Source organism: Chroicocephalus ridibundus, chromosome 5 (assembly GCF_963924245.1).
Source record: "Chroicocephalus ridibundus chromosome 5, bChrRid1.1, whole genome shotgun sequence".
NCBI lineage: Eukaryota > Metazoa > Chordata > Aves > Charadriiformes > Laridae > Chroicocephalus > Chroicocephalus ridibundus.
Window position 1 is genome coordinate 45,620,584 of NC_086288.1, and position 16,684 is coordinate 45,637,267.

Genomic DNA, 16,684 nt, shown 5'->3' on the forward strand with positions numbered 1-16,684 from the left:
TGGGAACAAAAATAGCCCATGGCTGAAAAACTTTTCTGGTGCAGTTTGACAAGTCTCTCCTACAGGACTTGGCTTTAAAGGCGGAGGTTCAAGAGCTGGCAGCTGCTCCGAACCCAAGGCCTCCGCTGTCTGTGCTCAGACTAGGTTGGTGAGCAGCTGACAGTGTCTTCACTGTTGTGTTGCGCATGTATGTGTGCCCCATGCCCTTCCAAATTGCGTTTCTGAAATCACTTGTGGGGTGGAAATACACACGCCACGTTCCCCGCCTGGGACACAGGTGAGAGGGATCTCACCTAGGGCAAGAAAAAGCACCACTGCCAGCTTCACCTGGTGGACCTAGGGGCTTGAAAGTGGCTCTGAGTCCCTGGCTTTTGGGGCCAGTGCCCTCCACGATCCCCATCATTACCCATGGGCTGTTTCTCAGCGATCTATGAGGCTGGTCTGAGGAAATCTGCAGCTGGAAAACAGCCAGGGATGAGACGTGGCATAAGCCTGCTGTGCTGGTTGCCTCCTCCTCTCGGCCCATCCTGAGTTGGCAATGCCTAGCTCCGGACCATCCTCCTGCTGCAGAGAGGATTCGCATCCCTTTCCTGGTCACGTTGCCCTAATCCACTCTTGGCTTATTGCCACAAGAAAGGAGCACCATGCCGTGACGATATCCCCATTCTCTATACTAGAAATCTGTTTTAGGTTAGGATACAAATTTCTTCTGAACAAGTTTCTTTCTTTTTTAGCTTTCCCACATTTTAAAAGCTTTCACAAAGGTCTTGTCAATGGCAGAAGGCCTGGACCCAGCTCCAGCATAAGCCCTCCAGCAAAGGCTGGGGCAACCTTCTTTCATAGCGGGGGCTATCCCTTGCTTAGTGTTCGCATGATTGATCCTTGCATGGAAGATCTCTTGCAGGGCTTCCATATGTATTTTTTTTCTCCATCATGGACATCTTTTGGAGGATTTGCAGCCTGGATCTTGTCTTGTGCTTTTTCAGCCCTTGCAATCTTGCATGGCAACAGTCTTGCATGGCAATGCAGCCAGCAGTTGTTTAATTCAGGAGATCAGGCGGGATAACTTCTGTGATTTGCTCTAGCCTTTATCTCACTGGGGGAAACGCACATCCCATTAACTGTGATAAATAAACAAACTGCTGAACAGAAGAGGGGCAGGTCTGATTCCAGATCCTGAACTCGAGTGGCACCAGCCACCTCATGTTCATACTGCTCCGGGCATGTTTCTTTGGCAGATTTGTATTGTAAAGAGTTGACAGGGGCCAGTCCAATACTTGCTATCTCCCGCTGGTCCTGCTTTACTGAGCGCCATCAAGGTACCCACTGTGAGCAATGGGAAAGGCAGCTTGGACTTGTCTGGGGCAGGGATTTCTCCCTGCAGGAATCCCTTGCAAATGTTTTGGGGTTGGTTTTTTTTTTTTTCAGCTACTGGAGGGGGTAAATATAAAAGTTGCATTTCAGGGGCCTTAATGACTGAGTTGTGAATTGCCTTGGGTTGGAAATTTCCCAGGAGGAGGAAATGCCCTCTCTTTAGTGAGCTGGCAGTTGGTTTTCTGCCACTGGACCTGGTGGTTCTCTGGCTCAGCTCCAAATGCGTTAGCTAAGGAGCCCTCTTAGAGAAAGGCTATTCATTAGGAGTAGCTAAAAAGCCATATCCTGTTCCAGCCACTCCAGTAAATCCATCCTTGGGCTAATCTCACCCATAAATTATGGTGCAGGGAGAAGTACAGTCTTCTGTTTCCATGTGACAGCACCGAAACAGGGAAAGCAGGACAGGCAGAAGTGGCTGGTGCATTAGCAGTACTGGAGAGCTACCAAGTGACCAGAGGTGTGTAAGTGGTTTCTCAGTTTCCCGAGCCAAAAATGATGATGAGCAGTGTTGAAACAGACGGGTGGTCTCCCTCCCTGATGATTTTTGTGTGTGTTCCCCGTCTTCTTATTTAGTCATTTGAACTATGGAGCTGGCACCACTGGGATAAGGTTGTCCCCAGCGCACATTGGGTGGGAACGTGTGAATGCTACCTCTGTCACTCAGGCAGGTTTCCTTATCAGCCCAAACAGCAGATAGTCAATGCAACAAATCAATACCCACCAGAGACTTCATTTTTGCACTGTGGTGGCTGGAATTTGCTTAGGAAGAAGGAGGAGGATGATCATATTTGGGGATGTTTGTTCAGGTACAGGCGCAAAGGGCTGAGAGATCTCTGGATGGAAAGTGCTCATAAAGGCAAAGCCTTCAGACGGAAGAGCTCATCACTCAGTGTTCCTAACAACATTTTAAAGGAAATATTTACAGCAAATAAGAATGGCAATTAACTGCCAAATCAGAAAGCAGGTCTCCTGTGAAAGCAGCCAGGTGCTGAACTTTAATGCTGAAGCTATTCCTCATGAACTACCCTCGCTCCCAAATCTCCAAACCCTTTCAGCCACACCAAATCAAGAGCAGGTGGGTAAACAAAAACACCACCATAAAATACATTTGCCTTTGGAAACACTCTTGTGAATTTGAGCATTAGGAGAGAGAGGGGATGGTTCTATTTTGGGGCTCAGCAAACCCTCTGTTGTGGGGTCACCTCAGGGAACCTCGAAGCCCTGCCACCTCAGAGCTGCTAGAGACAAGAAAGGCTCCCAGTCGAGCCTTCCTGGCACCTTGTTAGCCTCACCGCACCCCAAGCCTCCTGCTTTTCCTCCTTATCTCTTACCATGCCTTCCAGATCTCCAACTCCTTTCCTTGCCCCTCATCACAGATCTTGCATAGAAACAATCTACAATGGATGAGGGGCTCCACCATAGCTACAGGGAACCGGCTTTCTCCAACCCCATGGTCACATTCAAGAGGTCCTTTGTGAGGGAACGGTGAGACATACTCCCCGGAGAAGACCTTGCCCGCAGGGAGTTACCACCCAACAGGTGCTATACGGTAACTCGTTGGGACACATATGGATGGGCCCCATATGTGAGGTCTTCCTGAAAGACAGGACACTTGGATTACCTAAATCCTTCTTTGACAGATTGCCAACAACTGGTATGTTACTGTAGACCCCTTTGCATTAAAAACAGCTCAAAACAGTAATTAAGTCTTAGAGCCACTGAGATACCTTGTGAAATCCAGAGAAGACCCTGTGTCGATGTGGATGTGCAAGTCCCCTCCAAAGAGGACTAGCCCTGAGTTATGCGGATGTCAAGCACTCTGCACTACTTTGCTGGGGAAAGTGCAGGGTTTGCTTCCTGAAATGGGTGCATTTATCTAGAGAATATAGCCATAGTGATAATCTTGGTTGTGGAATAATTACTAAATTGGCCAAGAATACAAAAGTACGGCATTGTTCACACATTAAGGAAAGTCATAAAATCAAGACGCTTCTGAGGTAGAATACAGCCACAGCCAGCGTACGAAGAATGCAACATCTGCGATTCCCTGTACAAGGTTGTTTACAAAACTACACGAGCGATGGAATGGAATGCGATTGTTCCATGGCCTTCCCTTGTGATGAATAGCAGATATGGGAACGAGATGGTACTACGGAACAGATAAGCTGCCTACTTGCTTACTACAAAACAGATAAGTGACCTACACGCTACCTGAGCCAACATTTCATCAAATTTTGATGAAATGCTGTCCTTTGTGCGAACTTTGCTCATTACAATGTACCAAAACACACCTCCATCCCGGAGGCTACCCGCCCCCAAGGTACGACCACTCCTCCTTGAGTACACCAATCATAATAAAAGTATTTATGACTAAAGTCACTCAAACTCCACTGTGAAGATAAAAAGAAATAGTATAAAAATAGCCCGAGAGCGGGGGGATATCAGGGAAGACACCATCGTGAACAAGTCGAGGAGAACTCCATCACTGACTTCCAGGACCAGTCGACGGGCTGAGCCTTTCTTCCCCCCCATAGGGACGCCTTTGGCTAAGACTTAGATTATACCGAGTACTTCCTCGGGGAACTTAGAAAACTCTCTAGAGAATCTCTCTCCTACATTTATAGCCAGGCTGTATTGTTTATAACTTTGTCGCGCGTTTTGTATATGTAACACCACTTTCATTTGCACGTGCTTTGCAGACAGCGTATTTATCACCGGCAATCCTAAGAACCTATATATCTGTTGTTTAAATAAACTGCACTGTTTAAGTAGCTAGTCGTTTCGGTTTCTCACTGAACGCGACCAAAGACTCGAGAGTGGCCGTGCTAGTTCAGGAGCACGACGAGACTGAAGGTGCAGTCCACTATTAGTGTATCCAAATCGTAATAGTTTAATACATATTAAATGCGATTGGACTGATAGTGCTGAATTGGGCATCACTCAGAATTTAAACCTCGCCGCACCTGGCCACCCACCTCTGTGAGGAGTGTTAGAACGCAAGGGGGTTTATCTTCTGCCAAAACCGCTTTGCGCCTTTTCTCGCAACATTGGTGTAGCACTTGCTGTGAAGAACGAAAAAACAACACCCTGAACTGATAACAGCAGTTACCCTCCTCTAGGGCCTGGCCCATCAGCAAAAGTCACTGATGCCTGCACCACCATTTAACAGCCAACGTACAAAAGAAGAAAACACCATCTATCCTCAGAAGAGCTCTTTTGGGTTGAGGCAACAGATCTGCCTTGATCTGCAAATGACAATCTCAGGGTTATGAGACCACACTTAGCCATGCCTCATTATCACATGACAAGGAAAGGAGGTAATTAGTTCACAACATAGAGCAGAAAACCAGATTCACAAAGTGTAGTTAGTACCAGGCTTTCCTGGGAAAAGGTCTGCTCAGAGAACAAAGCTGATTCACAATCTCAAGAGAGCCCACTCAATACAAGAAGGGCCAAGTTACCTTGTAAGGAATGATGGATGAAAAAAACCGCTTTGTACCCTCAAAGCTAGATACCTTAGGAGAACTTTGGAATTTTGTGTGTAAAAAGAATAAGGAGATAGAACAACTTGGGCTGGTCAAAAAAGTCTAAACATCTATTAATTGGAAAACTGTACTTTTCACTAACTATGTTTCATGCCAAAAGCTCTTTACAGCCTTGTTTTGCCCAAACACCAAGCAAAAACCCCCTGAAATATTTCTACTGTCAATGATAATATCGCTTTTCTGAGACTTGCTTTTCTATTACTACTTGTCTGGAGGATGGTATAACCCGTGATACAACCCAGGCTAGTACCTCCATCTTGGCTAAGTGGGAGACAGTGGGGTATACCAGGAAATGTAGATGAATTAGAAGGATCACCATGTAAAGTATAAAGGCAGGAGACATACAAAATATGTACCCAATGATGTCATGCATCATATAGAGATATCCAGGGATGGAGCTGCGGTTTCCTGAATTGAATTTATGTGGAAAGAGAAATATCAAAGAAAATCCCTGTTTTCTCAGGCTGCTCCTCTCCTCATCAGCCACTTGAATTTGGGACTTGATATTAAGAAGTGGATGTTGCTGCAGGCACCACTCAAAATCCCACCAGTGTCCATGGAAAGGTGATTGCTGAAAATGGGGTGCGTAAACCACAGTCTTTGCAACTGCTGATTCTGGGCTTCAGCTGTTGTAAAGATGTATTTTCTCATACAGAGGAAAAAAAAAATATTTTAAAAGATTTTCACATTCTTTGCTTTGCAATGGGGTTACGTGTTAAAAATTGTCTTGTTTAATTCTACCACTATGGTGAACACTGATTTCTACTGAACACACAAAAAAGTAACTTGCAGACAAGTTATACTGTATCCTGTATAATAAAACTGCTAAATGAACACTAAGGAAATTGCAAAGTTAAGGACTCAAAAGATCAACAAGGTTGAAGTGAAAATCACATTTGCAAAACTCTGGTTTCTTACATTTACAGAGTTTAATTTCTGGATCTATGCTCTATTGTGCCTTCAGTGTCCCTGCCATACCAGTTGCAAGGAAAAGTGGGTGCTCAACTGAGTGATAGCTTGGTTGAGCTATTCTGTGTCTCCTCACTGGTCAGTATGTGGTTCCACACTTTACAAAGTCACCCTGCTCAGCTCCGCTCTGATGACAGACAGAACTGTTTGCTTCTTCATGGATATCTGAAAGTACTTAGCTCAGTTAAGTCCAAACATTTTGCAAACATGTATCTTTTTCTTTTCACAAGTCTCCAAGGAGAAAAAGTTGTTTTAGAGCCATTTTACCACCCCATCTACAAAGCAATGCCAAAATATGTCTGTATTTTGAGTGTGGATTCCTGAGCCCTTGCTGATATGGAGCACTTCACATCCTTAAAGCATAAGTCCTATCAGCTCCAGCTGAAAGTGTGTCAGACTTTGGCAAAACTGGTCCCAAATTTGGCTTCACAGTGAGATTCATCTCAGCTAGTTTAGATGTGTACTGTGCATCTTGGAGCTAGGGATCTTTGGCCTCCCTCAGAGGCACTGAGGAGACACTGGGGCTTTTGGGCTGTGACTCATCTGACCAGTTTAGATAGCAATATTAGAATGAGAAGAACTGCAGCCTCGAAAAAAATTATTTTTCATTGTTCGTTACATAGAAAGCTGAAAAGCAATTAGCCGAAGTCCGTATACTGTTGGCGTCCAATGTCAGGGACTGTCTTGACTTTGGGGAAGACGGGAACAGTGTGGGAATGAGCAGTACAGGCTGCTGCAGAGGAGCAGAAATGCCCATCAGACACTATCAGGTCATTGCTCTTAAACGCCCTTCCTCAGCAAGCTCCCGTCTTCCTAAACTGCTCATCCTTGACAACACCTCAGAAACTTGCCGCCTTCTCAGATGCCTGTAACTTCACAGAAGTTGGCCATATTGGGCCAGCTTTACCTAATTCCTTGTGATATAAAGCACCCTCCCAACCCCAACAGAGTGAAATGTCAAGTTTTTGCTCTGACTCATGGTACTGCGAGAGCTTTTTAAACTCAAGGCTGTCCTCATAACATTTCTTATAGGAACTGAACGCTGTGTTTTTTCCCGTCATCTTTCTCAGATATGGCTATCTCGTTTTGTCTCACATTTGTCAGAACACAAAGACATGGCATGGAAAACTTTACCTACTAGATAATGTTTGGCACCAGAAACTGGGACTTTATTCCAGAAGGGTACCGTAATGTTAACAGGTAGTATCAGCTCTTCCTAGAATACAGCACAGTAATCATACCAAGTAAAAGTCCTGATTGATCGATCGATCGGAAGGTAATTCAGGCTGCTTTCCCAAGGAAATATACTCATTTTCCGAAGAGCCTTGAGCAAAAGTGCCACATGTACTAACTAAAGTGAGCACACATCTAATTAAAACCCTACAGGTAGCATGAAGCTTTTACGTTGCTAGTTACTAACATGACACAGTTGCTAGTACCTAGTTTGTGATGTTTGTTGTGGCAAAATCAATTAAAAACAAGTTGCTAGCAAGAGATTAAACAACCACCTTGCATGTTCATACGAAAGAGCATCCCCACCTTTCCGCCCAGTCTTTGCTACATCTCATTAACCAGATTATCAGAATTAATGCGCAAATATTTATCCACATATGAATTAATGAAGATAGATCTGTCTAATTAAAAGCTCCTTCCCAGAATAACCAGGACAAAGTTTTGTGTGTGCAACTACAATAAAACCATCAGACGCAGCTTAATATAGATGTATTTAATGTTATATGGCATATTTTGGTATTGGTTCCAAAACTCCTGTTGGGAGATTTTATAACATTTTGCCCACTGAATCACAGTACTTTTAAATTTTTCAGGATCTATTTTTTTCCTGTTTCTGGTACATCCATTATAGCAACTGCCTCCAGATGCGTCAAGCCACTGCAATATAAAAACAGACATTTGGCTTTAAATAGTTTTATTTGGTGGTGTGGTGGGTGGACTGGAAGCAGAGTAATCCCATACATAGGTCATGGGAGATCTGGGTCCTATTCCCAGTCACTTCACTGAATCACTGCATTGCTTTGCCCAGGCAGAGGCAAAGCATATGTTCAAACTTGGGTGCCCAAGTCACTATTTGAGGTCCTGAACACACCATCTCTTGTGACACCAAAAACTGTACTAAACCCCTCCATCCGCCTCTGTCCATTTACACAGGATAATGGGTAGGAAGGGAACCACACACACTTGTTTGGGGTCCAAATAATAATTTCTTGCTGGCTATTTCCAAACACACATGGACTGTTTCCCTGTTGTTCTGCACTCTGGTGGCTTCTGCACTAGGGCACACGGAATGAACCAACACCGTCAAATGCTTTAGCTACATAATTTACTCACAGGCTTGTGAGTAGGCCTACTTGTAATTCTCTCCTGTGTCCTTCTGCAGGATGTCAACATATTCTCCCTGGAGAGAAACCCAGCTCACAGGCTGCTATTCCACTATATTATCTTTAAACAGACACAACCAGTGCAGATGACTCCCAGCCAGGTCCCCTGAGCCGGGATTATTCGTCCAGTGCTATCCCAGTGGGCTGTATACCCCCGTGTACACTCCCTTCTATCATGCTGCAGAAATGACATTCTGGTAGGCTGCAACATAGCCCTAATGTAATTTCAGACACTCTGAACTGGAAAAAAAAAAAAGAAAAGAAGCCGAAGTCACATTTGAGGGCAACTTAAGCAACAGTATATTTCGCTTGGGAAAGCAATGGATTTGCCCACACTGCAATGCTTTAAATTTAGTCTTGAAAAACAGGTCAAGAATGGTTTAGGGCCAAGAGATCTTTCCCTGAGAAAGGGAGATGGGCTGGAAGACCCATCCATCCCCTATGATTTAATGAATTTATACTAATTTGGCACAAGCCCATTTGATGGAAACATCCTGTGGTACAAAGCAGATTAGAAGAATCTTGCCTCTTGTCTGGATGATGTCCAATAAATCAAATCGAAGCCTGGTATCTAGCATGTTTTGAGACCGGATCTGTGTCTTTGCTGGCATTTTTAAGGAATGTATGGTTCCTGTGGACCAGGATCAACAGGGGACGTGTGGCAGATGGAATAGCTCATTGCAATTGCTCTTGTTCCAATTTGATTTGATGCTCTGGGCCATAGCTAATTATTTCAAAGCAGTTGCCCATTCCTTTTTCCATGACAATTCCACCATGACTTAGAAAATTCCAGGAGATACAAGAGACTGCCCTAACAATCAAAGTAATTGAATTGTCTATCTTTCATCCTCCTCCTTTTAAATCATGCTTTTGATCAGGTCCTCCTGTGCAAAACAAAACTAAATAAGTTTCGTTTTCTGTGGAATTGCGTGTCGTGGTGGATTTTTAATGAGCATTTTGTGGTGTCTAACCAGAGGCTGAGCTCACTCTGCAACCTTCCCTCTGTGGAGGACAGTGCAGAAGTTCCCACTCCTTTACCTATCTGCCCATTTTTATGGGAACTTGATATATTGAGGACTTTTAGCACTTTCTCAAATGTGACTGAGATTGATGAAACAGTCCAACAGGTGGTGGGGAAAGGCTTACATACACACAATCAGAGTGATGACATAGGCCCTTTTTTTCTTAGGAAACCATGCTAAATGCTAACCAGGATAGAATTAGATTCTCCTTTTCTACCTGAAAAGACTTCGACTCATCTGAAATGTGCTTCTACCTACATGGTCTTCCTCATCGTTTATTTTACAAGTGACAGTTAGTGAAGCCTGAGCCCTGCTATGCCTCTGTGAGCCCATCTTCTGCAAAATGATTTGTGAAAGGACTTCTGCCCTGTGAAAAACAGCACCTACAAAAATATTTCTGTTTTGTCTCGAAGGAGACCTTTCTGAGCCTTGTTTGTGTAGCAGCTGCCTTTCCTTCAGGATGCAGGTAAAAAAGCCGGTACACTATTTTCTTGAATCATACTTGGAAAAGAGTACCAACTTCCACTGGAAAGACAGGCAAGTCACCACTCCAAGGCAAGCATAAGACCATGAATATGGAGGGGTTTGCTTACGCTGAGGGATCTCTCAAGTATTTCCTTGTCTGGGTAACCTGCCTCTTGTGGAGGGACAGGGTGACGGGAGCCTTAGGTTGTGGCCTTCACACTTGTGTGGTACTAGCTATGGGTGCTGTTGTGCCTTTCTCACGCTGTCCTTGATTTCTAAGCAAATCCAAAGAATAACAGACATGTCAGCCCACCACCCAGACTAGACTATGCTTCTTAAAAAATAAGGGCCATTAAGGAGTGTAAATTGCCATCCTGGGTACGGGGTAGTGCATTCTTGATCCCAAGGGATGGTTATTTTCTCTCGGATACTTCTGGGGTGATGATGGAGAAGGTCTTTGCCTCCACTCCTGAGATGGTCCCATTTAGGGTCCCACACTGTCTTTACACACTCCCCAGCCACTGAAAAGTGGCTCCATCTCTCCTCCTATTCTTACTTACTTCCTACTGAGTCAGGTTTGAGAAAGCAGGTAACTATCTATAGGTGTTTTATAGGGCATTCTGGTTCCTTGACCCATTGCATAGGTGCCTTAATGCAAGGACAAATCCAGTACCTAAATTTTAGCCGGATTTTCCATTAGCAGAAGAGCCAGTGAAGCCTCTATGCTTGAGTGTCTTAAGAAAGAATTTCTGTGTTGATTTTCCAGTGTCAAATAAAGGCTTGTACCAACACAGGATTGAGCTTTCCCTCAGCCGGGTATCTTGCTTCCATTAGATTCAAAAACATCCAGATTAGATACATCCTACCTGCAGTGCAGACACCATCAGCTGGTTAGTTGCCTCTGGCTACTTCAAGCAGCCAGAATCAAGGGAGAAGAAGAGGCAGATTGACACCACAATTCATCTCATCCTAAGGAGGATGTCCAAAATAGGCCAGATGAGTCACACCTTCAGGCACTTGCCTTGGAAAGCTAAAGAGAGCTTTGGGTGAATACGACTGGTCTGGTATCGGTGTAAACGTTGCTCAGAGAGGGAGTTGGACCTTCAGAGGTCCCGGTCCCTTCCAACTAGCACCTCCGTGATGCTATGACTAGCTGAGATGAAGGCACAGATGTCTGAGACAACCAAAGGGAGATGAATCCTATACTACAAAACACCCTTAAACTCCTGCCCCACATCTGTGAGAAGCCTCCAGTTATGTTCTCTTGATAGGTCTTTGCTAAGGGAAGAGGCACCCTGGCATAAACCACACAACCACCACTCCCGATCCCCAGACAAAGCAGCTCAGTAGAGCTCTACTGCACACCCGGCAAAAAATACAACCCACACAAGAGTTCTGTGGGTAATTAGGATTTCATCTCTTGTTGAACAGCCAGCTGCTTAAAGAGTCTCATTAGCCATGCAGACTGTTAATTGTGTTAAAACTCCTGGTGATGGCATCCTGTGCTTGGGGACATGTATCACAAACCCAAGCAAGCTAAATTACTCAGTTGATAAATAGGCTGTGGAGGTACTGAGGAGTTTGAGCTGATTTAAAGAAGTATCTTTGTAGGTGATTCAAGCATGGAGAAATGGCAGGCAACATTCAGCACATAAATAGGTTCTGTTATTTAACATTATTGGTTATTTCAGCTTCTGAACACCGATGGGATAAATATTACTCCTTTTTAACTAAGCTGGAAACTATTCGGCAGAAAGATGCAAAGACGCGTGCAGACTCACACAGACACCGATGACAGGGCTGATACAGAAGTTTCTGATTGCTAAGTCCATGCTAAGCAGAGCTGGGAGTCTTTTTTCAGTTTACAAATTTACTTATCCCTTAAAAGTATAATCAGACAACAGTCAGACAACAGTGTAAGTCACTCAATGGCAACTTCTTGCAAATTCATGTCAAATAGAAAAAAAATAAGTCAAAACATTCCAATATTTTCAGAATATAATAGATCACTTATTCATTTTAATGTGACAGTTCATTTTGAAATGCATCTGAGTACTCATTTTTTAAAAAACTTCCTCCTTTCTTAAATTGAAATAATATGTTTCACTTCAACTGAAAGTGATTTTTGTTTCTCACTGGTGTTTCATTTTCATTTAGAACGTGTATCAATATCATTTCCAGTTGGCCACAAATGATTTCATGTAAGTTTGTCTAACAAGCCAATAAAAAAGCCTTTCTACCTAACCATTTAGAATCTTCTTTTCAAGGAGAGTTGGCCCCAGCATGTTTCAATTTGTGGATTTACTGTGAACTTTGCTGATTTCTCTGAGTTTCAGACCTGCCTCCTGAGCTGTAAAATCAGAGATTATTCCTTGCAGAAATTTCTGTTCTCCTTCTAGGTAGCATTGAATGATTCTCAGATTTGAATAGGAAATTGCAATTAATAAAAGGGGGGTGAAATCAAAGGCAGTGTATTTTGTAGTCGTAAAATAAATGAACTTTTGCTGTGTTTATACTATATGTATAATACAGCAGGAAGTAAAGATCAAAACTATGTTTATAAAGAACTCGGCAAGTTACGTGCTTGGAGGAAGCAAATGGGTTCATGGGACGTACTTAAAGAATGAAGTTTGGATTTTTAGCTGGTGTAAATCAGCATCTCCTTTGACTTCAGTGCAACGGTAATGATTTACATCAGTGAGAAACTGGTTCACGAGTTTCAAGGAAGGACAGATATGGTAAAGCAAAATAAAATATTTTTTCTACTGAAAAGTATTTGCCTGATGTTTGTTCTCTATTTCCAAGTACTGGGAATAACTGAGAGGAACAGGATTCGGATTACCAGCTTTATTAGCTGTAAGGTATAAAGGTGTGAATGAGGTTCAGAGTTGGTTCCTGCCCTTCTGACCGGCCAAGGAGGTGAGTGTCACGCTAGGGCTGCCCAGAGAGCTCAGCCTTCGGGTACTGGCATCTCCCTGAGCCCCATGATCCCCAAACTATTTATTCGCAGGCTACAAAAATCCCCCAACACACCTCATCAATAAAATGGAAACTGAGGCACAGTCAGATGGGATAATTCATCTCAGGTCTTGCAGTGAGAGAAGTTCACAGCAGCCTTATGGCTCCCTGCCTGAGCTATACCATGAACCCCCATGCTCACATAGGTTGAAAACTCTTCACAGCCGCAATTTCACTCCTACAGAGAGCTGCAATAAACTCACCAAATGCCACCCTCACCCAGAGAGAGAAACTGAAGCAGAGAGGTACAAGACAGCAGCATGGTGAGACCAGGCACCCATACCTTGATCCACCACCCTAGGGACACCTCTGCTCCGGAGGCACCATTGATCCTGGTGAATTATCCCCCTGGAGGGCAGATGGGGATTGTTTGGCCGCAATTAGGTGTCTAATAGCCTTGGGCTCCAGCTGTCCCCAGGGGGACAGCCACAATGCTGGAGGCAGATCAGAACCTCAGCAGGTGAAAATTAATCTTGTGGTCACGATGCTATTTCCATTGACTTTTTTAAAAATCCTGAGAAAAAGTGCAGAACTAGCTATATGTTTCCCTGGCTGCAGGGTTACTTGGACACAAGTCCCTGGGGGACTGTGGGACATGCAGGTGCCACCGAGCAGATGGAGTGACAGACCTCTCTGCTTTGCTAAGCTCTGCGCAAAGGCCATCCTCTATATTCATAAGTTATTTAAATTTCTTCGCCCTCCCCACCACTCCCAGGTTTGTACACCACTCCAGAAGGTTAATCTGATCCCCTGAACCGGGTGCCTGATGAGGTGGTGATGAAGAGGCGCGTTCCTGCACTTTATGGGCTGTAGGTAGCACTGGTGCTGAAAGGGGACGTCATTTTGGACATCACACTTCTCCGGAGGGCTGTGTGCCTGCTCGGCCTCCTCTGTACGTAGAGGTCTACGTGCTTTTCAGACGGGCAAACAACTTGCCAAAACTTCAGAGCACGAAACCTGTCAGACAACACCAAAGGAGCACCCGGTGACACGGGCACCATGGCAGGGCCAGGAGCTGTGGGCACGACTCCTGCAGGAGGTGGATCAGACCCAGGAAATCACCTAGGACCATCACCCTTGTAGGTAAGACCTGGTCCTGCTCCAGGTCCCTGCACAATATTGTCATCCTGGGAAGTCAGTGAGACTTACGCTTCAGACTCTGACATGCTCCTTGGGGAGATCAGACCTCACTGATCTCCAACATCGTCACCAGTTCAAAACAGAGGTGAGAGCCCTGGGCCCACAAAGGCAGATCCAGGTGCCCTCCCCAAAATCAGAAGGAAGGGAGGCTGGGGGCAGGGACTGCAAAGCTGTTTGGAGACCACTGTGCCACAGTTACAGCCTGTTTGAAACAGAGCTGCTTCCTCCTCAGCCTGAACTTCATTAATTAAGCCGCTGAATGCAGAATAAATTAATTAAACCAATTATTATGCTGCTATTTTATTCATTTGCTATTTACTTTGATTGATTATATGACTCTGATTAATAAATATTGTATAAGTGTTAATTAATTGAATTAATTCCTTGCTGGTTTATTCACCTACCAGTTACCTATCCCTCACCTCATGACCTGCATGAGTTGTGTCCTGAAAGTTTTTCCCAAGGAGCAGGTTCCTGGGGGCTCAGACACGGGCAGTGGGGCTGACATAGGGGACAGGGTCACTTACCAAAAGGCAGGACAAAGAAGAATGGGAACCAGCAGAGGATGAAAACACCCACGACAATGGCGAGAGTCTTGGCTGCTTTTTTCTCACGGGAGAACTTGAGGAGCCGCACGGAGAGGGAGCTCCTGAAGTTGTGCCCCTTGCTCCGGGTGCTGGAGAGAGGCTCCTCCAGCACGCTGCGGCAGTGGATGCGCAGTACCACCTCCATGGATTTATTCCTCTCCTTCTTGACCCCTGCCTCCAAGCTCCGGGTGGTCCGCCTGGCCACCACGTAGATCCTGAAGTACATCACCAGGATGACCATGAGGGGCAGGTAGAAGGAGAAGAGGGAGGAGAACAGGGCATAGCCCGGCTCCTCCGTGATGCTACAGATGCTCTCATCCGGTGGTGGCGGCTCCTTCCATCCCAGTAGCGGCCCAATGGAGATTACCATGGAGGAGAGCCAGACCACCACGAGGATGACCCCAGCCTTCCTCTCAGTCATGATTGTGGGGTACTTGAGGGAGTATTTGACGCCGATATACCTGTCCACAGAGATGATGCACAGGCTCATGATGGAGGCAGAGCAGCACAGCACGTCCACCGCTGCCCAGATGTTGCAGAAGATGCGCCCAAACACCCAGAAGCCCAGCACTTCCAAGGTGGCCGAGAAGGGCAGCACGGTGGTGCTGAGCAGCAGGTCGGCGATGGCCAGGTTGACGATGAAGTAGTTGGTGACCGTCTGCAAGTGCCGGTTGCAAGCCACCGAGAGGATGACGAGGATGTTCCCCACGATGGCCGAGAGGATGAAGACAGCCAGGAAGACCCCGACGCCCACTGCCTGCACGTCCAAGGCGAAAGTCAGCGTGGTGCCGTTGCCCTCGAGGGTGTCCTCACCTTGCAGCCCCCAGGACCGGTTGGCACCGCTCTGGCTGCCCTGTCCCGTCTGGTTCCCACTCAAGCTGCCATTGCTCAGATCAGGGAAAGTCATTGTAGAAAAAGTCCGGGCTCCATGGAGGGCGAGGAGAAAGCGATGCCGAGGCGCAGCCCCCCCGGCATGATCCCCGCAGCCCCCTCCAAGGCTCGCTCAGCACCTCGCTCTCCCCCCGACCCCGGGGCAAGGCTCGGTCCCCCCGGCCGGGGTGGAGGGGTGGAGGGCAGGCGGGATGCGCTGCTCCTCGCCCCCCGCCTTAGCCCGCTTCACGCCGGCCGGCCTCGCTTCCCCCCTCCCCGCCACCGGCTCTGGCCGCCGCTCAGCCCCGCCGCCGGCCCGCCCGGGGGGGCAGCGAGGTCGGTGCCCCCCCGCTGCCCTCGCATGCTCCGGGGGGCTGCGCTGGGCAGCGGCCGGCAGCACTCGGCGGCTCCGCTCGCCTTCCCGCTCGCCGGGAAGAGCTCCGGCGGGGGCGAGGGGAGGGAGGGAGGGAGGGGAAGGGTGGGCCGGGCCGGGCCGGGGGCGGGGGGGCGGCTGTCGGGAGCCCCGCGCGTCAGGTGCCGCCGGAGGAGGAGGAGGAGGAGAAGAGGGAGGAGGAGGAGGAGGAGGAGGAGGAGGCGGCGGCGGCTGTGGGACGAGGCGAGCCCGGGGCAGGGGGAAGCCGGTAGCAGCGCCGGGCCCTCGCAGACCCTACGCGGGGTGGCGAGACCACTGCTGGGGGCAGGCACGTACTTGGGGGGCAGAGATCCGCTCGGGGGGCGGGGGGAGGCACTGCTGTGGGGCCCAGGAACCGACGGAGAGGCCAGGAACACACTTGAGGGGTACGCACCCGCTACGGCCACTACGGGGGCGATGTCACTCCCTGGGATGGGCAGGCACCCACTCGGGGTGGGGGGGGGCGACACGCAGCACTGGGGTGCAAACACCCCTGCGGGGGGGGGGGGGCAGGTACCCCGAGGGTGCAGCCGTCCCGCCGCGGCGCCGCCCGCCGCCGCCAGGGGGCAGCAGCGCGCAGGGTTTGCCCGGCGGGTCCCGTCCCCCCCCGCCCCGCCCCGCCCCGGGGGTCCTGGCGCCGCGCTGCTGGGGGGCTGCACCTCCTCATTGGAGACAACAGGCACCCGCACCCCGCCTCTGCAAGGCTGTCAAGTCCACCCCCTAGTCCCGGCATCCCACCAGGAGGGATGCTCTGCAAGGCTGGCAGGTCTCCTCCAGCCCCAGCGTCCCACCCAAAAGGGTGCTCTGCAAGACTGGCAGGTCCCCCCCCCCCAGCCCCAGCATCCCACCAGGAGGGATACTCCTCAAGGCTGGCAGGTCTCCTCTA

General features: G+C 47.6%; 1 protein-coding gene across 1 annotated transcript in view; it reads right to left on the reverse strand.

The window, feature by feature from the left end:
• The window catches only part of ADRA1D (adrenoceptor alpha 1D), a 50,996-nt gene extending 35,184 nt beyond the window's left edge, over positions 1 to 15,812 (reverse strand). Inside the window, exon 1 of the mRNA XM_063336633.1 lies at positions 14,457 to 15,812. Coding sequence (XP_063192703.1) covers positions 14,457 to 15,423 — 967 coding nt within the window. The 5' untranslated portion in view covers positions 15,424 to 15,812. The remainder of the gene's footprint in view (positions 1 to 14,456) is intronic.
• Positions 15,813 to 16,684: the final 872 nt, after the last annotated feature.